The 27,173-nt window shown below is 45.2% G+C and overlaps 1 protein-coding gene across 2 annotated transcripts in view; it reads right to left on the reverse strand.

Annotated features, from left to right (window-relative positions):
- Positions 1-27,173, reverse strand: part of AKT3 (AKT serine/threonine kinase 3) — a 265,481-nt gene that overhangs the window by 23,733 nt on the left and 214,575 nt on the right. For both annotated transcript variants that reach the window (XM_045008484.1, XM_045008483.1), the window contains exon 10: positions 19,808-20,022. In XM_045008484.1, the coding sequence (XP_044864419.1) occupies positions 19,808-20,022 (215 nt within the window). The remainder of the gene's footprint in view (positions 1-19,807; positions 20,023-27,173) is intronic.

The following is a 27,173-nucleotide window of genomic DNA, read 5'->3' on the forward strand; positions in this document are numbered from 1 at the left end:
CCTTCATCCCCTTCCTCACAAGAGAAAACACCTCTCTCTATCCCTTTAGCGCACTTCCAATTCAAGACTATGCCTTTTCCATGGAGGTTTTCCCACAGCTTATGAATAGGATCCTCAGCCCCCCACCATCAATATGCTGCAGCCTACATACACAACATCGTAGTCTATAGTTCTACCTGGGAAGACCATCTACAGCACTTAAAGGTGGTATTAAAAGCCCTAAAGGATGCAGGACTCACAGTGTAAGTTAGCCATAGATGAAGTAACCTATTTGGGGTACAACATATGAAACAAGTAGTCAGCAAGGTACAGGCCCTAACAGCGTGTCCCATTCCCCAAGTGAAGAGGCAAATAAGGTGTTTTCTCGAGCTGGCAGGATATTACTGGAGGTTTATCTCCAGTTTTGCCTCAGTTGTGGCCCCCCTTATGGACCTCATAAAAGGCAACAACACTAAGACAATTCAGTGGGATGAGGAATGCAAGGACGCTTTTAGCAAACTAAAACCACAACTATGCCGGCTGCCCATGCTCTCCAGTCCTGATTTTTCCTGGAAGTTCACACTGCACACAGATGCTTTGGGCTCAATGCCATACTCTCACATGACTTCAGAAAACACCCAGTGCTAACCTTCCTAGAGAAAAGGCTTACTCAATTATTGAAAAGGAGGCATTAGTGATTAAATGGGTTATGGACTCCCTCAGGTATTACCTGTTGGGTAGCCCCTTATCACTGGTCACAGATCCCCTATGCTGGATCCACTCCATGAAAGAAACAAACCCATGCATGATGAAATGGTACCTTGCGCTACAACCATACACCTGTTCAACACCAATGAGGCACACCTGCAAGGCTTGTTCTGCCCGGAGTAGGGGGAGCTTAAAAGAGAAAACCTGCCACAGGAAAGGGCAGTGAACAGGAAGAAGGCTGCCTTGCCTCAGACAGCAGAGATAGGCCTGCCAAGAGGGAAACAGCAGCAGGGCTCACTGCTCCCAAAGCTGCACAACCCACTTTTGAAGCAGTCTGTCCCAAGAGGTGGGGCTGGACGTAGACCCCTTTTTATACTAAGCCCAAAGGGGTGACCCAGGAAGACTGCCTGATATCCAGGTCACCCTTGCCTCTCGTTGTTTTCCTACAGACTCCCTCTCTTGTAAGGGCGGGAGAGGATTTTTCTCATTTGTTTGCTCAAAGGTCCCCCCTTCTGCGTCCGCGGTGGTAGGGGAAACATTATAAAGGACTGGAAGCAGGGTCTGGAGGGGCGTGAGGGAGCCCCGGCCCCCCACAGGGTCACAAGAAAAGTTTTAGGTAATTGGGTCCTGGCCCATCAGAAACTTAAAGGACAGTAAGTGTTATCTTGATTTTCATCTAAAGGTAAACAGATAGCCAATGCAGACTACAGAAGACCCATGTAATATGCTCATAATGACTCTACTAGGTAAGTTTGCACAAGTTGAAATCCAACTTCTCTTCAAAAGTTCCTCCAAGTGGAGCACATTGATCCTCGCCTGGTCTCCAGACCAGAACACTGCAATGTGGTGAGTTTCACATCCGGCCACCACTGCTCTCTGAAGTTCTAGACGTAGTAAAGTACTGGCTCGAATATGACCTCAGGACTGTGGACCATAATGGCAAAAGGCTAGCATACGCTCCAAAAGAGAGGATGCAGAAAGGGAAAGGTAATAATAATTGTTCATTATTTGTCCCCATGTCCTGAAATATACAGAAATGATGGCCAAACAGGGGACTTTGGATTATACAGCATACTAACTATAATTTCTTTTTGAGAAAATCAGCTGTCAGTCAAAGAACAAGCATAATATGTTACACTCTCTAATTTATGAGTACACAATATTGATATTATCCAGCAACATAGATATAGTAGAACCTCAGAAGAACACCTCGGAATGGCAGTTGTTCGTAACTCTAAACAAAACGTTATGGTTCTTTCAAAAGTTTACAATTGAACATTGACTTAATGCAGCTTTGAAACTCTACTAAGCAGAAGAAAAATGCTGGTTTTAATCATCTTAATTTAAATGAAACAAGCACAAAAACAGTTTCCTTCCCTTGCCGATCTTTTTTTTTTTTTTAAATGTTCCCCCTTATTTTAGTAATTTACATTTAACACAGCACTGTACTGTATTTGCTTTTTTTATTTGTGTCTGCTGCTGCTGATTGCGTACTTCTGGTTCCAAATGAGGTGTGTGGTTGACTGGTCAGTTCGTAACTCTGGTATTCATAACTCTCAAGTTCTACTGTAAATCATGCCAAAATGAGCGGGATCCATACAACCATTTTTAGTAGTGGTCTGTTTGTGTTTTATACTGACAGCACAGCAGATAAGCAGTTAGAATATACGGTCAAGTGACTGATGTACAGGTGTTAGATGGAAAACAGAAAGTTATGTTTCTTTGAGAATTTGCACATTCAGTCTCTGTTACAGGAAGAGACTGCAAGAAACATGAATTAGTGAAAATTGCACAGTGAGGCATATAACCAATTGGTGCCTCTTATATCCACTAATACATGAATTCTTCAGCACAGAAAAGACACACTAAGGCAGTCCTGTCCCACTCCTCCCTGGTCCCTCAGATAAGACAAGAAACGGTTCTTGACACACATACTATAGAGCAGAGGCTCTCAAACAGTGGTCCGCGAGCTCCATTCAGGTGGTCCGCGGATAGTTCCCTCTAAGGTGCGCACCTGGGTGGCCACACTTGAGAGAATGAAAGGCCACCCCCCTAATTAGTGGAGCCACGCCTGATTTGGGACAAATTTGGGATATGCAGAGCTGCGGCGTCCTGAGAAGGAAGTGACTTTCTCCAGCTCCAGGGCTGTGGCTGCTGAGGAGAGACTGCCCTCCTTCCCAGCCTCAGCTCTGTGGCTGCTGTGGCGGGGGAGAGACACCCCACTTCTTCCCAGTCCCAGCTCGGGGGCTGCTCCGGCAGGGGACAGAGGGCACATCCATCGCATTAGAAACGTAAGACTACTGATATTAAAATATGAGTTGTGTGCTTTTATTTGTAGAACAAAAAACGTTAATTATTATCAAGGTTTTTTTTTTTTTAAAAAGCGCTTTTATCCAAAACGCTTTACAATAGTTAGCTAATAGTACAAACAACATTTGGAAAGATCATTAAGTGGTCCGCCGAGACCCTCAGCAATTTTCAAGTGGTTCACAAAAAAACAGTTTGAGAACCACTGCAAAGTGTGCACCAACAAGAGGACAATAGAGTTCAGTTCTATCTAAGGGTATGTCTACACTACGAAATTAGGTCGAATTTATAGAAGTCGATTTTTTAGAAATCGTTTTTATACAGTCAATTGTGTGTGTCCCCACACGAAATGCTCTACGTGCATTAAGTCGGTGGACTGCGTCCACAGTACCGAGGCTAGCGTCGACTTCCAGGGCGTTGCACTGTGGGTAGCTGTGGTTAGCTATCCACAGTTCCCGCAGTCTCCGCTGCCTATTGGAATTCTGGTATCAGAGGGGTAGCCGTGTTAGTCTGGTTCTGTAAAAGCAGCAAAGAATCCTGTGGCACCTTATAGACTAACAGACGTTTTGCAGCATGAGCTTTCGTGGGTGAATACCCACTTCTTCGGATGCAAGTAGTAGAAATTTCCAGGGGCAGGTATATATAAGCAAGCAAGAAGCAAGCTAGAGATAACGAGGTTAGATCAATCAGGGAGGATGAGGCCCTGTTCTAGCAGTTGAGGTGTGAAAACCAAGGGCGGAGAAACTGGTTCTGTAATTGGCAAACCATTCACAGTCGTTGTTTAATCCTGAGCTGATGGTGTCAAATTTGCAGATGAACTGGAGCTCAGCAGTTTCTCTTTGAAGTCTGGTTCTAAAGTTTTTTTGCTGCAGGATGGCCACCTTAAGATCTGCTACTGTGTGGCCAGGGAGGTTGAAGTGTTCTCCTACAGGTTTTTGTATATTGCCATTCCTAATGTCTGATTTGTGTCCATTTATCCTTTTCCTTAGGCCTTGTCTACACTACAAGACTATTTCGAATCAACTTAGTTCGAATTTGTGGATTCGACCTTATGAAGTCGAATTTGTGTATCCATACTAAATACACTAATTCGAATTTCTGAGTCCACATTCACGGGGCCAGCGTCGACTTTGGAAGCGGTGCACTGTGGGAAGCTATCCCACAGTTCCCACACTCCCCGCTGCCCATTGGAATGCTGGGTAGAGCCCCCAATGCCTGCTGGGGGAAAAAATGTGCCGAGGGTGGTTTTGGGTAACTGTCATTATTGAACCGTCACTCCCGCCCTCTCTCCCTGAAAGCGCCGGCGGGAAATCTGTTCGCGCCCTTCTCTTGTCAGTTACAGCGCGTACGCCACAGCACTGCGAGCATGGAGCCCGCTGCGATCATCGCTGCACTTATGGCCGTTGTCAACTCCTCGCACCTTATCGTCCACCTCTTCCACAGTCAGCTGCTGAGAAATCGGGCTAGGAGGCTCCGGCAGCGCGGTGAGGACAGGAATTCACAGAGTGGCGCAGACCTCTCACAAAGCAGGTTACGCCGCGCCGTGGAGATCATGGTGGCAATGGGTCAAGTTCATGGTGTGGAACGGCGATTCTGGGCCCGGGAAACAAGCACGGACTGGTGGGACCGCATAGTGCTGCAGGTCTGGGATGAATCACAGTGGCTGCGAAACTTCAGGATGCGTAAGGGCACTTTCCTTGAACTCTGTGACTTGCTGGCCCCTGCCCTGAAGCGCCAGGACACACGGATGCGAGCAGCCCTGACTGTGCAGAAGCGAGTGGCCATAGCCCTCTGGAAACTTGCAACGCCAGACAGCTACCGGTCAGTAGCGAACCACTTTGGCGTGGGCAAATCTACCGTGGGGGTTGCTGTGATGCAAGTAGCCCACGCAATCGTTGAGCAACTGCTCTCAAAGGTAGTGACTCTCGGAAACGTCCAGGACATCATAGATGGCTTCGCCGCGATGGGATTCCCAAACTGCGGTGGGGCTATAGATGGGACTCACATCCCTATCCTGGCACCAGCCCACCAGGCCAGCGAGTACATTAACCGAAAGGGCTACTTTTCAATGGTGCTGCAAGCACTGGTGGACCATAGGGGACGTTTTACCAACATCTTCGTCGGGTGGGCGGGCAAGGTTCATGACGCGCGTGTGTTCAGGAACTCTGGTCTGTTTAGACGCCTCCAGGCAGGAACTTTCTTCCCGGACCACAAAATAACGGTTGGGGATGTGCAGATGCCTACAGTGATCCTCGGGGACCCAGCCTACCCGCTAATGCCCTGGCTCATGAAGCCCTATACAGGCGCTTTGGACAGTGAGAAGGAACTCTTCAACTACCGGCTGAGCAAGTGCAGAATGGTGGTGGAGTGTGCTTTCGGACGTCTTAAGGGGAGGTGGCGGAGCTTACTGACTCGCTCGGACATCAGCGAAAAGAATATCCCCGTAGTTATTGCTGCTTGCTGTGTGCTCCACAATGTCTGTGAGAGCAAGGGCGAGACCTTTTTGGCCGGATGGGAGGTTGAGGCAAAACGCCTGGCTGCTGTTTACGCTCAGCCAGACACCCGTGCCGAAAAACTATCCCAGCGGGAAGCGCTGTGTATCCGGGAGGCTTTGAAAGCAAGTTTCCTCAGAGAGCAGGGTAACCGATGACTCTACACTTGATTTTAAGAGAAGCTGATCCTGGGCCTGTGTCTCTATGTGTTGAGTGAGATCTGCAGTTACATACCCCGTTCTCCAAGTTTCCCCCACTTCCAAAACACGTTTTTAAACAAATTAAATGGAACACTTATTTTTAATAAATCTTTCCTTTACTTTGCATTTCTGTTCAGGGTTTGAAACATGGACGCATACTGTGCTGGGTACGGTGTGCACTGATGTACAGACCGCTTGTACAATACAGGACGGACAGCCTCCTGCTCCTACATAGGTCTCTGGGGTGGGGGACGGTTTCAAGTGGTTGTGCATGTAGGGGTGGGTTTGCAGGAAGGGGCGAGTGGTGCCGTCTTTGCATAGGGATTTGGATGCAGGCTCTGGGCTGTGGGTTTGGGCGTAGGAAGGGGTGAGGGGTGTGGGGGAAGGGTGAGTATCTGTCCGTGGATGAGGGCTCTTGTTGGGGCTCAGGGCAGCGGAGAGGATCGCGCCTACGGTGGAAGTGCATGGTAAGGGCAGCATGCCTTAACATTAGGGGGTGGCAGGCGCTAGGACCGTGGACAAGCGTACACATCACAGAATGACCCGGGGCAGCATACACCACACAGAGGGACCCTGGTGACTACTGAATGCAGTCTGTGTGTGACCTGCAGTTGATCCTGCCCCCGATAGTCTGTACCCTGCTAATGTAGGCTATCCCGTGCAATTATAAATCCCCTGCCCCCCCCCCAACATACACAGTCTTCTGACACGAAAGACGTGACGGAAAGAGTGAACAACAGCAAACAGCTTTTATTAATCTGCTACATAGTGGGGTGATGAAACTTGGATTTGGGACTGGGTGATCCTGTAAGGGAAGCGCTTCTAAACAGTTATAGCGTCAGAGGTGTGTGGAACATTAGCGCTCAGCTGTGGTGCAGTGACAGTTCTCACGGCCCCTACCGCCCCTCCGTCTTGTAATTTTCGGTGAGGGGGGGACAGGACTTCTTGGCGTTGGAGGGTGGTTGCAGATACAGTGCAGGGGGGCTCTCTCCTCCTGCCTGCGGTCCTGCAGCACATCAACAAGGCGCCAGAGCGTGTCCGTTTGCTCCCTCATTAGCCCAAGCAGCGTTTGAGTCGCCTGATGGTCTTCCTGCCGCCACCTATCCTCCCGTTCGATGTGTGTGCGATGCTGTTGACATAGGCTCTCCCTCCACTGTCTCTGCTCTGCCGCCTCGGCTCTGGAGCAGGCCATCAGTTCCGCGAACATCTCTTCCCGAGTCTTTTTCTTTCGCCGCCTAATCTGAGCCAGCCTCTGCGAGGGGGATGCCGGGGCAGTCCGGGAAAGAGCAGAAGCTGTGTGATGGGAAACAGTAAATGATTTCCTTGAACAGATACATGTTTGCGAACAGTGAACACAGTCTAGTCAGTTTCTCTGAACAAGACCATACAGGGCACCAAGTCTCACGAGATCTCAGGAAAAGTTCGAGATTTCGGAATACGCTCTCATTGGCGGCGCCATTGCACAGGAGAGCGGACAAGCGGGGAGATACAGCATAATCCGTCTTGCAGACAGTCCTGGTAAGCCTTAAAGTAGATCATGCTTATCAGTTAGTGGATAGCTGTGCTCTCCTGCTAAAGGCAATCTGGAAAGCAGAAAGGCTGAGCCTTTTCCAGCCCCTCCCGCCAGTGCACGGGAAAGATCAATGTCTGCTTGTTCTCTGTGGCCTCCAGCACGTGGCTGTTAAGCGAGGGTCGTTGTTATGCAACCTAATTGTAAACCGTTAACAATAGTAACAATACACTAATTGCCCGACTTAGATGCAGCCTGTCCAGACCGACATCACCCTGAGGCGGGTCACTCGCAGTCAGAGAGAGCGGATGCTACTGGAAGCCCTGCACAGACCAGGACCATATGCAGCAATGCTGGTGGAGGCGATGATTCCTCTCTACATTAGGATCTCCTGGCGCGGAAGAGTGTGCTTCCATGGAGCACCGAATAAGGCACCTCTCCCCAGGAACCTCCTGCGGAGGCTTTTCGAGCTGCTCTCTGAGAGCTTTGTTGAACTGTCCCAAGAGGATTATTGTTCAATCCCTATATGTGTGGACCTACTATTTATATAGTTTGACATGTAAAATTTTGTATATAGTATTTCTATTTTTCTATACCCGTTTTTTAAAAAATAAAAGTTTCCATGTTTATAGCACTTATCGCCTGATCCTTCCCCTGATTCTGAGTCCGGGTTAACGGGCGGGGAGGGTTGGTAGGGGATCTCTGTGAGGGTGATGAAGAGATCCTGGCTGTCAGGGCAAGCGGTATTGTGTTCGCTGTCGCCTGCGCCGTCCTCCACAAACCCTTCCTCATCTTCCCCATCGGCGAACATCGCCGAGGAACTGTCCAGGTACACTATGCCATCCTCAGAGTCCACGGTCACTGGTGGGGCAGTGGTGGCAGACCCACCGAGAATGGCATGCAGTGCCTCGTAGAAGCGGCATGTCTGGGGCTGTGCTCCGGAGCGTCCGTTTGCCGCTCTGACTTTTTGGTAGCCTTGTCTCAGGTCCTTGACTTTCACACGGCACTGCATCACATCCCGGCTGTATCCTTTCTCTATCATTGCTTTAGAGACCTTCTCGAAGGTCTTTGCATTCCGCTTGCTGGAGCGCAGCGCCGAGAGCACAGACTCCTCGCCCCACACAGCGATCAGATCCAGGACTTCCCGGTCTGTCCATGCTGGGGACCTCTTTCTATTCTTGGATTGGCCGGACTCCTCTGCTGGAGAGCTCTGCATCGTTGCAGGTGCTGCGGAGCTCGCCCCGATGTCCAGCCAGGACGTCAGATTCAAAGTGCCCAGACAGGAAAAGGAATTCAAATTTTCCCGGGTCATTTCCTGTGTGGCTGGTCAGAGAATCCAAGCTCAGACTGCTGTCCAGAGCGTCAACAGAGTGGTGCACTGTGGGATAGCTCCCGGAGCTACTAAGTTCGATTAGCGTCCACACCTAGCCTAATTCGAGCTAGCCATGTCGAATTTAGTGCTACTCCACCTGTCGAGGTGGAGTACCAAATTCGAACTAAAGAGCCCTCTAGTTCGAATTAAATGGCTTCCTGGTGTGGACGGTTGAGCGGTTAGTTCGAATTAACGCTGATAAATTCGAATTAAAGTCCTAGTGTAGACCAGGCCTTAGAGACTGTCCAGTTTGGCCGATGTACATAGCAGAGGGGCATTGCTGGCATATGATGGCATATATTATATTGGTGGACGTGCAGGTGAATGAACCGGTGATGGTGTGGCTGATCTGGTTAGGTCCTGTGATGGTTTTGCTGGTGTAGATATGTGGGCAGAGTTGGCATCGAGGTTTGTTGCATGGGTTGGTTCCTGAGCTAGAGTTACTATGGTGCGGTGTGCAGTTGCTGGTGAGAATATGCTTCAGGTTGGCAGGTTGTCTGTGGGCGAGGACTGGCCTGCCACCCAAGGCCTGTGAAAGTGAAGGATCATTGTCCAGGATGGGTTGTAGATCCCTGATGATGCGTTGGAGGGGTTCAAGCTGGGGACTGTATGTGATGGCCAGTGGAGTCCTGTTGGTTTCTTTCTTGGGTTTGTCTTGCAGTAGGCGGCTTCTGGGTATACGTCTGGCTCTGCTGATCTGTTTCCTTATTTCCTCGTCTGGGTACTGTAGTCTTGAGAATGCTTGGTGGAGATTTTCTAGGTGTTGGTCTCTGTCTGCGGGGTTAGAGCAGATACGGTTGTACCTCAGTGCTTGGCTGTAGACAATGGATCTTGTGGTGTGTCCGGGATGAAAGCTGGAGGCATGAAGGTAGGCATAGCGGTCGGTAGGTTTTTGGTATAGGGTGGTGTTAATGTGACCATCACTTATTTGCACCGTGGTGTCTAGGAAGTGGACCTCCCATGTAGATTGGTCCAGGCTGAGGTTGATGGTGGGGTGGAAGCTGTTGAAATCGTGGTGGAATTTTTCCAGAGTCTCCTTCCCATGGGTCCAGATGATGAAGATGTCATCAATGTAGCGTAGGTAGAGAAGGGGCATGAGTGGACGGGAGCTGAGGAAGCGTTGTTCCAGATCGGCCATAAAAATATTGGCATATTGTGGGGCCATGCGGGTGCCCATAGCGGTGCCACTGATCTGGAGATCTATATTGTCATTAAATTTGAAATAGTTGTGTGTGAGGATAAAGGTACAGAGCTCAGCAACCAGTTGTGCTGTGGCATCATCAGGGATACTGTTCCTGACAGCTTGTATTCCATCAGCATGTGGGATGTTTGTGTAGAGAGCCTCTACATCCATGGTGGCTAGGATGGTGTTTTCTGGAAGGTCACCAATGCATTGTAGTTTCCTCAGGAAATCAGTGGTGTCACGGAGATAGCTGGGAGTACTGGTAACATAGGGTCTTAGTAGAGAGTCTACATATCCAGACAGTCCTTCAGTGAGAGTTCCAATGCCCGAGATGATGGGGCGTCCAGGATTTCCGGGTTTGTGGATCTTGGGTGGTAGGTAGAATAACCCTGGTCGGGGCTCTAAGGGTATGTTGATTTGTTCCGGTGTTAGTGTAGGGAGTGTCCTGAGTAGATGGTGCAGTTTCTTAGTGTATTCCTCAGTGGGATCTGAGGGAAGTAGCCTGTAAAATTTGGTATTGGAGAGTTGTCTGGCGGCCTCCTTTTGGTAGTCAGACCTGTTCATGATGACAACAGCACCTCCTTTATCAGCCTCTTTGATTATAATGTCAGGATGGTTTCTGAGGCTGTGGATGGCATTGCGTTCTGCACGACTTAGGTTGTGAGGCAAGCAATGTTGTTTTTCCACAATTTCTGCCTGTGCACGTCAGCGGAAGCATTCAATGTATAGGTCCAGACTGTCATTTTGACCCTCAGGAGGAGTCCATGTGGAGTTCTTCTTCTTGTGCTGTTGGTGGGAGGGTAACTGTGTATCAGTGCGCTGTTCAGTGTTGTCCTGGAAGTATTCTTTGAGTCGGAGACGACTCCACCAGCTCAGGATTAAACAAAGACTGTGAATGGCTTGCCAATTACAGAACCAGTTTCTCCGCCCTTGGTTTTCACACCTCAACTGCTAGAACAGGGCCTCATCCTCCCTGATTGATCTAACCTCGTTATCTCTAGCTTGCTTCTTGCTTGCTTATATATACCTGCCCCTGGAAATTTCTACTACTTGCATCCGAAGAAGTGAGTATTCACCCACGAAAGCTCATGCTGCAAAACGTCTGTTAGTCTATAAGGTGCCACAGGATTCTTTGCTGCTTTTATTGGAATTCTGGGTTGAGATCCCAATGCCTGATGGGGCAAAAACAGTGTTTCAGGTGGTTCTGGGTACATGTCATCAGGCCCCCCTCTCCCTCCCTTCGTAAAAGCAATGGCTGACAATCATTTCACGCCTTTTTTCCTGGGTTACCTGAGCAGATGCCATACCACGGCAAGCATGGAGCCCACTCAGCTCACCGTCACCGTACGTCTCCTGGGTGCTGACAGACATGGGACTGCATTGCTACACAGCAGCAGCTCATTGCCTTTTGGCAGCAGACGGTGCATTAAGATTGGTAGCCATCGTCGTCGTACTCCTGGGTGTTCTTTTAGCCGACCTCGGTGAGGTCAGTCAGGGACGCCTGCGCAGACAGGGGAGCGACTCAACCAGGTCACTCCCATCTTCTGCCAAGCACCCAGGAGATGACGATGGCTAGCAGTCGTACTGCACCGTCTTCTGGCGAGCAGCCAGAAGATGATGATGGCTAACAACTGTAATGCAGCATCTTCTGCTGAGCACCCCTTTTGTTGATTTTAATTCCCTGTAAGCCATGTCGTCAGTCACCCCTCCCTCTGTCAGAGCAATGGCAGACAATTGTTTCGCACCTTTTTTCAGCGCAGATGCCATAGCACTGGGATCATAGAGCCCACTCAGATCACCGCGGCAATTATGAGCACTGTAAACACCACGTGCATTATCCTAGAGTATATGCAGAACCAGAAGCTGCAAAAGCAAAACCAGGCGAGGAGGCGACGCGGTGACGAGAGTCACGAGGACATAGACTTCTTACAAAGTACGGGCCGGGCAATGTGCCCCGGCAATGTGCACATCATTCTGATGAGCTCTGCATGAGCTCTGCATGGTCACCTGTGCTGATCAGCTCGCCACGCTGGCCAAACAGGAAATGAAATTCAAAAGTTCACGGGCCTTTTCCTGTCTACCTGGTCAGTGCATCTGAGCTGAGAGCTCTGTCCAGAGGGGTCACAATGGAGCACTCTGGAATAGCTCCGGAAGGCCAATACTGTTGAATTTTATCCACACTGCCCCAAATTTGACCTGGCAAGGCCAATTTCAGCACTAATCCCCTTGTTGGAGGTGGAGTAAAGAAATCGATTTAAAGAGCCCTTTAAGTAAAAAAAAAGGGCTTCGTCACGTGAACAGGTCCAGGGTTAAATCGAGGTAACGCTGCTAAATTCGACCGAAAACTGTAGTGTAGACCAGGCCTTAGTGCTATAATGACCATCTCAAACCAGACTGGTGGGGATTGAGAAATACATTTGGAAGTATTCCAACACCATTTTCTCAGGTCTCTTTTTGGAAAAGGTTATTGTCTATAACTGGCATGACTGTTTACGTCACGAGAGTGCATTTAACAAAGGCTAAACCAGATTTTAAGTAAAAATTCGAAACTTTTTTTTTATTTTATCCAAACCTATTCAACTAAATAGCAATCAGTAAACCCAACTCATTGTCAAATCCATCCTCGGTTCCATTAAGAGTTTTTGATTTAAAAAGGGCTGGTGATTATCACATCACTTCCTAGTGGACAAAAACCCTTTTTAAAAATGACACTGTTACTAGTCTTGTTTTGTTTGGATTCACTGAGGACTGAACTATTCTCTCATTCCCAGAAGTGGTCATTCTAAGTCTAAAGTGAGGCAATTCAAAGACAAATTTAGGGCAAATCTATGAATCTGGACCCTCCACCTCAAGGGAACACAAAGACAGTGAAGTATTCACTCCACAGGTATGTCTACATCGCAGTAAAAAAAAACCTGGCTAGCCCAGATCAGCTGACTTGCATGCACAAGGCTTGGGCTGTGAGGCTATAAAACTGCAGTATAGAGGTTCGGATTTTTGCTGAAGGCAAGGCTCTGAGACCCTGCAGGTAGGGAGGGTCTCAAAGCCCAGACTCCAGCCCAAGCCGAATGTCTACACTACAATTTTATAGTCCTACAGCCCAAACTCAAGCCAGCTGACCCTAGCCAGCTGCAGCTCTGCCATGGGTCTTTTATCATAGTGTAGACGTACCCCAAGAGACAAGTGTCAATCAAGGTCCAGTGCCCTTGGACGATAGTAGAAGAGAAGCCTACACTGTCACTGCCTTTTTTTTTTTAAATAGATAAATTCCGTTTTCAGCATGTCAGCAGTCTACCAACTTTCGAAAGGAAGGAAATGTTCCTTCCCTCCCCCCAATATATTCTCTCTGTCTCCTTCCTCTGAAGTATTCAAGATGGCCACAGCTGGAGATTGGATACAGGATGGAATGAGCCTATGCTCTGAGGTGGTATTGAGAAGTCACTGTCCCAGGTACTTGGCTGCTGAGCTTTGCTTTCATGCCAGGGCCTAACCAATTACCATATTCAGAGTTGGGAAGGAATTTCCTCTGGGTCAGATTGGCAGGGACCTTGGGACCTTTTCACCTACTTCTGCATGGGGCGCAAGTCTCTTGCTAGGATTATCTGGGTATATCTCACTTAATTCCCTGCCACTGAGGGGTCTCAGGCATTAGTGCACCTCGGTCCCTCCAGCTCTTTACCTGTGGCACACAGTATTTTAGTTTCCTGAGGGCTGCAATACTTTGGTCTAGTTCTGATTGTTGGGCTTGGTGTGGAGGTGGCTGAGTGGTGTTTAGTGGCCTGTTATAGACCAGAGGTCAGATTGGATGATCTGGCCATTTTGGACTTGAACTCTTATAATTCTATAATAAATAAAGATAAGAAAATAACCAAGAATAAAAAGGACAAATGTCAAACCTTAGTAAAGAAGGTGACATAAACAGGGAGTGTGTTTCATCAGGTAGATTAGACAATAAAATAAAAGCCCAGAGCAGTCTTTCAAACCATCTGTGTTCCTCTTTAAGGCTTGTTATTTCAGTGTGCTCAAAGAACAATAATTCCCACAAACAAAACAAACTGGTCTTATATTGCCAGAAATTGAAACGGAAAAATCCAAGCCTGGGCCATCACCTTAGCCACTGGGGCGTGGAGTACTTATTCTAACACATCATTCCCTTTTTGTTTCCCAAGCAATTATTCAGAGTTTCCTGCCTCTCTACTAAGGAACCTGATTGGCCTGCAGTCACCAGCCTGGCCTCTCAATATCTTTCGTGATCATCTGTGCAAAGAGAAGCCAAACTGCAGTTAACTTCCTCCCTATGTGTCAGTGGCTGGCATCCGCACCCGAAACAAAGTTGGTTGGTAAATATGGCTCTATCATAAATACTACTATCTGCAAAGAAGAATTACAGGGAACTATTTTTTTCCAACTCTAAAAGTTAATATTTTTGAAAGAACACCATGCTTGGAGATTAAAAAGCATCAGATGTTGCTACACGAACAAATATTTATTTTAGTCCAAGAAGGTATACTCTAAACCAGTGGGTCTCAAACTTTTTTACTGGCTACCACTTTCACACAGCAAGCCTCTGAGTGCAACCCCCCTAGTAAATTAACACACTTTTTAATATATTTAATACCATTATAAATGCTGGGGATAAGCAGGGTTTGGGGTGGAAGTTGACAGCTCGCGACCCCCCATGTAATAACCTCGCGACCCCCTGAGGGGTCCCGACCCCCAGTTTGAGAACCCCTGCTCTAAACTGAATTACATACTTAAATGCTACGTTAATTTACTGAATTAAATACTTATTTAAAAATAAGAGACAAAAATAAGGAGATATCCTCCCAGCTACCATACAGCCTCACTCTGCAATCCATTCAAATTCAACGTATCTATGCATAAATGCTATATTTTCATTTTTTCATATCACCAACCACATAACGGAATCACATTAAAACAACTAAAATCTAGGTAGGTATACTTAACACACACACAACATGGAAAGAGATTTTTTTTTTAAAAAAAAATATTGAGCAGTTTAGCCTGGATTAACTACTCCAGGCAGTAATGTTTCACAAACGTACACAGAAAATACTAAGTTACCCTACATGCTACTTGGAATGGAATACATGCTACCACCACATACATGTCTCAGATCAAACATACCTTACTATGACTTAGAGTTCATACTACCACGAGATATAAAGCAGAGATATTTTCACATGTTCCCTCAGACATACTTATCTAAGGTGTTAATGATGAAAAAAGGTTAAAAAAAATGTGTGGAGTGAAAATGTTTTCTTTTTAATCTCCACAGAAAATTCAAGAGTCTTTTTCAAATCTATAGCTTGCCCACATTAGCAACTGGAAGAATGTTTAAGCTGATCAAAGTAGCCCTCCATTAACATCTCAGACATAGGCCTTGTATAATTATGACTTTGGTCTAAAGCTATTTATTTGGCTCTACTCTTTTTATTGTATTTGTATCTATTGCTTTCTTCTAGGTAGAACAAGGACTCCCCAATTCCCTTCCATGACTGCAATAAGCTAAAACTGTCCCTGGCACTTGGATAACATAACATAACATTAGTAGTATTTGGCCTGGGCCTTTAGTTTAAAAATTCCTTCTGGTTACTCTGCTGCTGTATCCTTTATAAATCTTTGCACACTAGCTGAAACTTCAGATTTGATTCTGCTTCTTGAATTTCTTTTATTAAATTTAGAAAGGGGTGGGAGCAAATGAGTAAGAATTAATTTAATATGTATGTGATAATTTATCAGCAGATGATTGACAAATTAAAATGCAATCATCCTCCAACCCAAACTGGATTTTCTTTTGCTTTGGGCAAGGCTAACAATAGTGTAAACCTAATCACACAAGCCTTAAGAGCTCAAAATGATAACCTCAAGTAGATCCCACACATGGCTATCCGGAGGCAAAATAAATACTTCTGAACTCTAACCTAACTTTTCTAGGTCAGTCCATTTCTCATTCATATGATCACTATTAATAAATTAAATATATTTCCCTTTCCATTCTATTTTTACGCTGCTCAAGTATTAATATAGAGTCTTCCTTTGTGTGATGATTTTGAAATGCTAAGAGAGGTTAGAGAGGATACAAAAGCAGAAAGTGCAGTAATAATGGGTGATTTAAACTATCCTCATATTGACTACCTAGTCACCTTGGCATGATGCAGAGAGAAAATTTCTAGACGCTATAAATGACTGCTTGTTGGAGCAGCTAGTCCTAGAATCCACAAGGGGAGAGGCAATATTTGATTTAGTCCTAAGTGGAGCCCAGGTTCAAGAGGTAACTATAGCTGAACCTCTTGATAGTGGTAGTGCCCATAATGTAATTAAATTTAGCATCCTTGTAGCAGTGAAAATACCAAAAAAGCCCACCATGGTAACATTTAACTTTAAAAGGGAAACCTCACAAAAATGAAGACTCGCTAGACAGAAATTAAAAGGACTGTCATAAAGGTTAAATTCCTGTAAACAGCATGGGGAGTATTTAAAAACACCATAATCGAGACTAAGACGAAGTGTATACCCCAAATCAAAAAAGACAATAAGAGGACCAAAGAATGCCACCATCGCTAAACAGCCGAGTAATGACACCCATTAGAGGCAAAAAGGGTTCCTTCTAAATTGGAAGTCAAAACCTAGCGAGGATAATAGAAAGGAGTACAAACTCTGGCAAGTTAAGTGTAAAAGTATTAACAACATAGGCCAAGAAAGAATTTGAGGAGCAGCCTGCTAAAGATGCAAAAATTAATGGTAAGCGTTTTTTAAAGTACATCAGAAGCACAAAGTCTAACAAGCAGTCAGTGGTGCCACTAAATGACAAAGGTGCTAAAGGAGCACTCAAAGAAGACAAGGCCATTGCAGAGAAACTAAATGAATTCTTTGTATTGGTGTTGATTGCAGAGAATGTGGGGGAACTATCCACATCAGAGCTATTCTTTTTGGGAGACAAATCTGGAGTACTGTCCCACATTGATGTGTCAACAATACGAGGTTTTGGAACAAATTGATAAATTAAACAGTTATAAGTCACCAGGACCAGATGGTATTCACCCAAAAGTTCTGAAGGAACTCAAATACTAAATTGCAGAACTACTAACTACTACTAATTGTAGCATGTAACCTATTGCTGAAACAAGCCTGTCTACCCAATAACTGGAAGTTAGCTAATGTAATGCAAATTTTTAAAGAGGGTTCCAGAGGCGATCCTGGCAATTATTAGCCAGTCTATTAGAATTTGTTGACGGGGTCAACAGTCCTGTGGATAAAGGTGATCCTTTAGTACAATATACAATATTGTGAATAATATAGTGTACATGGATTTTTCAGAAAGCCTTTGACAAGGTCTGTCACAAAAGGCTCTTAAGGAAAGAAGTCATGGGATAACAGGGAAGATCCTCTCATGGATCCTAACTGGTTAAACTATAGGAAACAAAGGGTAGGAATAAATAATCAGTTTTCACAATGAAGAGGTAATCAGCACGGTCCCTCAAGGATCTGTATTGGGTCCTGCATTGTTTAGCATATTCATTAATGATCTGGAAAAGGGAATGAACCTATTCAAGATAGTTAAGTCCAAAGCTGACTGCATAGAGTTACAAAACAAGTGATAAGAGATTGGGGAACACTTCTAGTCATCTAGTCCAACCCCGTGCTCAAAGCAGGACCAATCCCCAACGAAATCATCCCAGCCAGGGCTTCGTCAAGCCTGACCTTAAAAACCTCTAAGGAAGGAGAGTCCACCACCTCCCTAGGTAACCCATTCCAGTGCTTCACCACTCTCCTTGTGAAAGAGTTCTTCCTAATATCCAACCTAAACCTCCCCCACTGCAACTTGAGACCATTACTCCTTGTTCTGACATCTGGTACCACTGAGAACAGTCTAGATCCATCCTCTTTGGAACCCCCTTTCAGGCAGTTGAAAGCAGCTATCAAATCCCCCCTCTTTCTTCTCTTCTGCAGAATAAACAATCCCAGTTCCCTCAGACTCTCCTCATAAATCATGTGCTCCAGCCCTCTAATCATTTTTGTTGCCCTCCGCTGGACTCTTTCCAATTTTTTCACGTCCTTCTTGTAGTGTGGGGCCCAAAACTGGACACGGTACTCGAGATGAGGCCTCACCAATGCCAAATAGAGCGGAATGATCATGTCCCTCGATCTGCTGGCAATGCCCCTACTTATACAGCCCAAAATGCCGTTAGCCTTCTTGGCAACAAGGGCACACTGTTGACTCATATCCAGCTTCTCATCCACTGTAACTCCTAGGTCCTTTTCTGCAGAACTAATACCTAGCCATTCGGTCCCTAGTCTGTAGCAGTGCATGGGATTCTTCTGTCCTAAGTGTAGGACTCTGCACTTGTCCTTGTTGAACCTCATCAGATTTCTTTTGGCCCAATCCTCCAATTTGTCTAGGTCCCGCTGTATCCTATCCCTACCCTCCAGCGTATCTACCACTCCTCCAAGTTTAGTGTCATCTGCAAACTTGCTGATGGTGCAGTCCACACCATCCTCTAGATCAATAATGAAGATATTGAACAAAAACAGCCCCAGGACCAACCCTTGGGGCACTCCACTTAATATCGGCTGCCAACTAGACATGGAGCCATTGATCGCTACCCTTTGAGCCCGACGATCTAGCCAGCTTTCTATCCACCTTATAGTCCATTCATCCAGCCCATACTTTAACTTGCTGGCAAGAATACTGTGGGAGACAGTATCAAAAGCTTTGCTAAAGTCAAGGAATAACACATCCACTGCTTTCCCCTCATCCACAGAGCCAGTTATCTCATCATAGAAGGCAATTAAGTTAGTTAGGCATGACTTGCCCTTGGTGAATCCATGCTGACTGTTCCTGATCACTTTCCTCTCCTCTAAGTGCTTCAGAATTGATTCCTTGGGGACCTTAAATCCCTCCTCCCTACACCGTTGTTTTATCCACGCATTGAGACCATGCAGTTCGGCCTGTCTTACTGGCCTTGGCACATGGAACTGGAAGCACTACAGAGAATGCCGCCATGGATGTCCTGAACTTTAATCTCTTACCTAGCAGCCTAAATTGGGCCTAAACGACCTCTCTCCTACTTTTCACTGTCATTGGTACCTATATGTGCCACAAGCATTGGCTTCACCTCAGCACCACCTGTATGTTTACCTAGATGTCTTGTGAAATCAGCTACCTTCGCACCCAGCAGACAAGTCACCATGCAGTTCTCCCACTCATCACAAACCCAACTATCTATATTTCTAATAATTGAAACCCTCACTACTATTGTCTGTCTATTCCCAGTAACTGGAGTGTCTGCCCCCAGAGGAATATCCTCAGTGTGAGAGGATATCATGACATGCGCTTAAAGGTGGGTCCCAACAATGGGATTGTTTCCCTCCGCTCAAGTTTGATGCTCTCCTGCCCCAAGAATTTTGTCCTCATTAACAGAACAGGGATGGTCAGTCAGGAGGAGGGACCGCTCTACTATGTCCCTAAAAGTCTCCTCTGTGCACCTCTCTGTCTCCTTTCGCTCCTCCAGTTCAGCCACTCTGGCCTCAGGAGCCTGTACTCTGTTTCTGAGGGCCATAAGTTGCTTGCACCACACATGCACATATGCCACCTGCCTATGAGGCAGGTAATCATGCATGTTGCACTCAGTGCAATAAACGGGGTAGCCTACACCCTGCTACTGGTCTTCTTGCCTGCATATTTACCCTTGGGACTTTTTTATTTAGCCTAAATTTATGGTATGTTTGTAACGTGTATTGGTTTTTCTTTATTCAATCAGTTGCTTTTCTAGGGGAATTGGTGACTATCTAATTGTCAAATCCTTGGGACTCTTCCCCCGCAGCCAAAATCTCCTTATCATGGTAGCTCACTCAGTTGTTATGCATTCTCTCTCTCTCTCTCTCTCTCCCACCAACCTGCCCAGGATAGCATTAGCCTAGACAATATTCAGCATAATCAGTTATTACACAGATATTACATTAATTTCATTTTTCTAATTTAATGAAGTTAAGATTTAAGATTATATCTCATTAGAGTTCTTTTACACTCACCGTTTATTTGGATCTTTTATCAGGAGACCTGAAAGTAATGACTTTGCATCTGACGAGAGAGTTCGAGGGAATTTTATGTCCTCCATTAGTATTAGTTCAAACAGTTTCTCATGATCCTGGTTGTAGAATGGTAATCTCCCACACATCATTTCATACATGACAACTCCCAGGCCCCACCAGTCCACTGCACGACCATAGTCATTGTCTTCTAATACCTAAAATTAAAAATTAAAAAACCCATGCATAAATCATATGGAGTTTCAAAAAGATCTTTTCAATCAGTTTAGATTTAAGGTTTTCATGTATTAACATAGGTAATAAAGGTAATAATTGGAGATATACCAATCTCCTAGAACTGGAAGGGACCTTGAAAGGTCATTTGAGTGCAGCCCTCTGCCTTCACTAGCAGGACCAATTTTTGCCCCAGATTCCTAAGTGGCCCCCTCAAGGATTGAACTCACAACCCTGGGTTTAGCAGGCCAATGCTCAAACCACTGAGCTATCCCTCCCTCCAACATATATCTTTCAACCTCGCCATGCTGTAATATGGGGCACAGATTCCCAAAACATTGGACACAGAGACACTGACCCTACAAAGTTTATTGCTTATTACAAAATTGAGCTCAACTAGTGCTGGTTGAAATTCTATTCATGCTAAATGGTGCTGTGACAGCACAACTGTCTGAGACAAACGGAACAGAGAAGGTTGTCATCAATGTGACCAGTGCATTTTTCCTTCCCCTGTTCTCTCCATTCCCCTATCATAGGGCCCTCCATTTCAGGAGAGGAAGGGAAGCTTGATCTACTGGCCATCAACCACCGCCGCTGTCTTTAGCGCCTCTCTGACTCCTGTCTTAGGCTTTTTCTCTTTCCGCCTCCCCAACTACCTCCTCTCATCACTTCGGCTCTCCAACTGCAGCAGGAGAGTCTAAGACTAACAAACATTTTAACACTCTTAAAGTATGCATAGCTTCCTAGCAGGCTGTTCATATGCTGGACCCCCAGCTACACTTCCTGCACAGTCCAAAGCACAGCATACCAGAACTGATTCTGGTGCATTGAAATATGCTTGTCTCCACTGTTTATGGCTCTAGAGGATTTCTTATGTCACAACCCTTCACCCCAATATCCCCAGAGAGAATGGAGATAAGCAACCTAGACAAGCTGATTTCAATACACCTTCATAATGAAATGGAGAAAGGTATCACAAAGGAACATGACCATAAAGAAGCCCTAAAAGCAATCCCGTTGAGGGGTACAATGTGTCTATACATATATACAGGCATCCTGAAAAGTGCTGATTTGTTCAAATTCCTTTAATGATTCATCTAAGAACCTTAAAAACTGTGTGACAAATAGAAGTTAATAATATGAATTCCTTCATATGAAAGACAGTAATTTTAAGAGCACAGGGCACAAATATTTACTCAGGACAGATACACTCAAGAGGCAAAATACAAAATGCAACTTTATTTTGTAAAGAATCTTTTAAATAAACGGTAACCCAAAATTTTATGAGTTCAATATAATGAATTATAGACCTGAATAATACATTCTAGAGATAATTTAAGAGACACAGGTAAAGGAAATAAGAGGTTTTCCTCTGTGACTTGATAACAAAGATGCAGAGATAGGGGAAGGCTGTTCCAAACAAAAGAAGCTGCTGAGGAAAAGGATTTCACAACGACAAAACTCTATTGAGTTGCCAAGAGTGGTCAGATAAATGAAGTGACCTGGAATGGAAGTAGAGAGACACAAGGCCCTGTAGGACAGTTATAGTCAATGCAGAGATACAGGGGAAAAAAGGTTTATTTAAAAAAAAGAGAAATCCAAATTTACTTGGGACCTTGGAATGAACAAGGAGCCAGTGTAACTGTTTGGGCATGGGGATGCACTTTTTTGTACTTGTGACAAAGCAGCCAGCAGCATCTGCACATGCTGGGGTCTGAAAGCCTAAGTCTTTTGGGAGAGGACAGAAAATGGAGTTGCAATAGCCAAGGTGAGAGGTGATGAAGATAAACAGAAATGGTTGGATTATATCAGTACTACTTTAAAAAACCTTTATGCAGTTGCTCTATTGTTGAATGCTGAAATTGAAAGGGAGCAAATCTGAAACAGATAAATGGAGAAAAGACAGTACCTACCTTTCATAACTGTTGTTCTTCAGGATGTGTTGCTCATGTCCATTCCAATAGGTGTGTGCGCGTGCCGTGTGCACGATTGTCACAAGTTTTTCCCCTAGCGGTGGAGCCCCCTGGAGTGGTGCCTTTGTGACTGTGTATATTGGTCCCTGCCAACCCCCCACCTGCGCAGTTCCTCTTTGCTGGAACACTCCGAAAGAGGGGAGGCGGGCGGGATTTGGAATGGACATGAGCAACATATCTTGAAGAACAACAGTTATGAAAGGCAGGTAAACATCTTTTCCTCTTCAAGTGATTGCTCATGTCCATTCCAATAGGTGACTGCCACGCAGTTTCAACGGAGGAGGGGTTGGAGTTCACCGAGTTGTTGATTGCAGTACTGCCCTGCCGAATGCCGCATTGTCCCTCGCCTGTTTAGTGATGGCGTAGTGCGACGTGAAGACCACGTTGCTGTCTTGCATATGTCCTGAATGGGGACTTGTGCAAGGAACGCAGCAGAACATGTCATCACTCTTGTGGAGTGTGCTGTCAATGCTGAGGCTGGGATCTTAGCCAGGTCTGTCTTCTAAGCTTCTCAGCACGTTCTGATGCAGGACGAGATGGGAAGTCCTTTCATCCTCTCAGCGATTGCAATAAAAAGCTGTGGTGACTTACAAAACAGCTTTGTGAGTTCAATGTAGAAGGCTAGACATCCAGGGAACGGAGTGTCAGCTCTTTGTTGCTGGCATGTGGTTTAGGAAAGAATACCAGTAGAATATGCCCTGGTTAACGTGAAACTGGGATACTATATTGGGTAGGAATGTTGGGTGACGGCATAGCTGCACCTTGTCAAAGACTGTGTAGTGGGGCTCAGAAGTCAGCGCTCTGAGCCCCTTCTGGCCAAGGTTATGGTCATCAGAAAGGCCACCTTCCAGGAAAGATAGGATATGGGGCAGGTGGCCAGAGGCTCGAAAAGGGGACCCATGAGTCTGGAAAGGACCAGATTAAAATCCCACTGAGGAACGGGCTGCCTCACCTGGGGGTAAAGCCTATCCAAGCCCTTAAACCAGCTCACCATGGGATTTGTAAAGACTGACCTGCCTGCCACACCCAGATGGAAGGTTTAGAGGGTAGAGGCTTGCTGCAGGGAGGTACTTTTCTGTAGGAACCAAATGGAGAAACACTTCCACTTTGCCAGGTATGTTGTGCGAGTGGAGGACTTCCTGTTCCACAACAGAACTTCCCTAACAGAGTCCGAGCACTGCAGTTCAAGTGTCCACCCACACCAGACTCGATCGATCCTCCCGCCCACCCTTCGAGGCTGGAGTCAACAGTGTTGGGACCGACGGACCAGCCTTCCGGTGTCTCGGTGTGGGATGCACCACACTGGAGTCCTGTCAGCAGTTCTTGACAGGGGAGCAGCATTGTTCTGCCTTCTTCTTCTTATGCAGCACCTGGGATTGTGATTGTGATGAGCCGGCCTTCCGCACAGGGAGCAGTGCTGATGCTCCTTATGCAGGTCCTCCCTCAGTGCTGAGATGTCCCACACCGAGGCCAGTGCGCTGTGAACTGAAGCTGCCGGTGCCGGCTCTTGAGTCAATTGGAGCCTGAGAGCGGACTCCATCAAAAGGAACTTGAGGCAATAGTCTCTCTCCCCCTCTTAGTTCTGGGCTTAAAGCCTCTGCAGATGGTGCACCTGTCTTGCAAATTACCCTCTCCCAGGCACTTCAGAATGCGGCATGTGGATCCCCTCTTGGCATAGGCTTACCACACCTAAGGCACGACTTGAACCCCTGGGGCTGCAGCATGCCCCGGCGACAGGGAAAAATATTTCCGGGGGAACACCCCCAACTTAAACTTACTAACAAACTAACTGACTAACTAACTAAGATAGTGAAGGATAACAACTATATACAGGGAAAACCACTAGGAAGAGTGGCTAAAGCAAGAGACCAGATGCTCTAACGACCATCACTGGCGGTAAGAAGGAACTGAACAGGCGCTGGGTTGGTAGGAACCTATATACACCGCCACAAAGGCGCCACTCCAGTGGGCTCTATAGCCGACCCCACAGGTACTGCTAGGGTAAAAACTTCAGATAATCATGCACACAAACCTATTTGAATTGACATGAGCAATCACTCAAAGAAGAATAGTATTTCACACAAACAAATTAGCTTGTGGAACTCATTGCCACAAACGATCACTGAGGCCAAGAGCTTAGCAGAATTCAAAAAAGAAGAGGACATATATGGATAATGAGAATATCCAGATGTATACTAGTCAGGATATTTTTAAAAGGAAAAAAAAATCAGAAGTGAAATAAACCCTCATACTTTAGGGCACAAGGCAATCTAACCTTTGAAAGGTAGGGAAAAGTTTCTTCCTATGACCAGGTTATTCCATAACTGTCTTCTAACAGAGCTTCTTGCACCTTCCTCTGAAGCATTTGATACTGGCCATGGTAAGAGACAGAACATAGACCAGGTGACCCACTGGTCTGGGTCAGTATGGCAATTCCAATGGCCCCATGTCAATGTATACGCTCGAATACTTAGTCTTCACTATCATTAAAGATTAGAAGTAGTATGATGAAAATGTATATTACTAAGGGCATGTATATAACTAAGATCAAGAATTGTAAGTTTTAACAAATTAACTCATGCTATTTATACATCAATTATATTTACTTATGCCAAAACACAGAGACTCATCAGATACTCTTTATTATATCAGAATTTGATATTTTCAAGGAAAAGGTGAGATTTTGGAGAGTGTAAAATTAAACTAATTTCCTGTATACATACATGTGACCAAATGAGCTAAAATTACTTCTGCTTTTTAAGATTAAATATTGTATGAGTAGGAGACTGTTGCAAGCGATTCGCTGAAAAACTGAATATCAATCTGTGATGTTTAGAATCTTTTAATCACCATTTTCTCTAACTTATTGGAAACGTAAATTTTTCACACATGCGGTCATTTCTACTGTTAGCATTTTTCTTGTAATGACAGCAAAATAAATAAAACAGTGACACAATGGTACCTATACTACACATAAGATGAGGTGTGGACTGAATGTATGAGTTAGAAAATGGCAATGGAGAAAAAAAAAGCTTTCATTTTCTGAACAAGGCATTATCACATGGCCAATAGCAGGAATGTACTGTATGTGGGGCTTTACCTAATAATAATAAAAAGTATGAGCAATCTTTTGCTGCATTCCCACAACAGCAACAAAACAGTACAAAGAAAGAGCCAAATGTGATTTTTAACTTCTTTTTACATAAAATAAAAAAAAGCATAAAAACTGGATTAACTGCCTCGCGAACCCGCTATCACCAGCCGGGTTCTCATCCCCAGCTGGCAAAACTGGCAACCCTTTATTTTTGTTTAAATACCTGGTTTACAGCCAACTAGAGAAGCAAGTGCATTCAAAGGTTTTAGTTTAGGAAAAAGAGCAATAAAAAATAATGGTAAATTATGGAAAATGTGTGTCAGTTTATCATAATATAAATTTAATAACATGTATAATTAAGTCATAGTAAACACATGAAATTAATTTTTTTCTTTACATCAGAAATATTATGTGCACAATTCTATCTTAAGAATTTTTCAGAATTTACAGAATGTGGAAAGTTAATGGCACTGGTTAGTGCTCAGTACCTCTTAGGATCAAATCTATATTAAGTGTATATGTACAAGAATGAGTGTCTGTGTAAGTATTTTCTCCTAATGCTATAGTATCTTTTTCAACCAACTCTTAAATCTTTTTTTTTCTTAAATTGAATGCATCTTAAGGTCAGGAATGCTTCAGCTCAATTGGCTATACACACCTTTTAGAGTTGCACAGCCTGTAAAGCTTAAAGGAGCATGACAAAAAGTTAAGTAGTTTACAAATGTCGTAAGAACAGTATTTAAGATTGTTCATGAGTACAGCACAGAACTGCAAAGAAACAGGAAGAAAATACAGAAATGATGACTATGCTGAATATATACTGAACAGCTGCATTTTCTTGAATCGGGGTGCCTATTTAAGTCATATACTTGGTGCTCCCCTCCCCCAAACAAAGTGTACACTACTCAAGCTAAATAAGTCATTCAAGTACACTTCTGTCTTTTCCTCAGGACTCTTTTATAGAAGGTTGCAAAAGTTCTAATGTCACCCCTCCTGTTCAAAGGGCATAAGAGCCTTCTAGAAGATTAGTAAAGAGGTGTGAGCTACAGTGTCTTTGATTTCAGTATGCAGATGAGAGCCAGCTCTACTTCATCAGATCAAGTCATTGTAGCTGGGGTTTACTTACCTAGTGTTTGATGGAGAAGCAAGCTGACTGGAGGTCAACTTGGATAAAACTGTGGGCTGTGGAAAGACTCAAGAAATGAGATATTATGGGCTCCCTTAAATGAGGGGGCATGGCTGTCATTCGTTATCATGGGTCACAACTTAAAAGATTATGTTGGGTTGCTTACCTACTCCTGTATGTCTAGACAGCAGCAAGAGCCATTTGAATTTGACTAGAAGATTATCAGTCTGATTCTCATTAAGGCCTTAAAGTGGCCATAAATTAAATTTACGATTAAATTGTGATTATTAAACTTTAACAGACCCTGGAATGACACTAAAATGTACAGTCTTATTTGTATCTAACACAGGGCATAGTATGGGTTGCACATGTGCTTTACCAAAGACCTGCACATGTTAAGGCGTACTATGGTGGACCAGGTTCCCACCCAGTAAGGACGCGGTTAAAGAGCTACTCTGTGCACAATCAGCACCAAACTGGTGCTTCTATGAGGACTGTCAAACCTGGAGAGGGGCAGCTCCTTATATGGTAGGATCGAAGCCCAGTGTGGGGTGGCACTCAGAGAGAAGCAGAGCTTGAACTCCTGGGCCCCACAAAGCAGGACTGCTTACCAGAATAGATCCTGAAGAACCTCTGCTGCCTGGATCCTCTGAAGAGATAAAGAGGACCATCTTTACTTTTTGGGGGGACGAGAGCATTATTTGTTTGTTTGTTTTTTAGAGCCCAGGGTGAATAGCCCAGCCTGCCCCCAGACACACGGGGTTAGGAACCCAATCGCCCCTGACAGAGACCGTTTATCTTCAATCTTGTGAGGAACAGTGGAGTTAGCCCAGACAGTTTTGTGGGCTGCAGGATTATTTTATTTGCCATTTCCATTTAGAACTGCTGGTATGCCCAGAAGGGCTTCATAAGACATACAGCTTAAGGATTGCACTTGGCACT

Source organism: Mauremys mutica, chromosome 3 (assembly GCF_020497125.1).
Source record: "Mauremys mutica isolate MM-2020 ecotype Southern chromosome 3, ASM2049712v1, whole genome shotgun sequence".
Classification (NCBI taxonomy): domain Eukaryota; kingdom Metazoa; phylum Chordata; order Testudines; family Geoemydidae; genus Mauremys; species Mauremys mutica.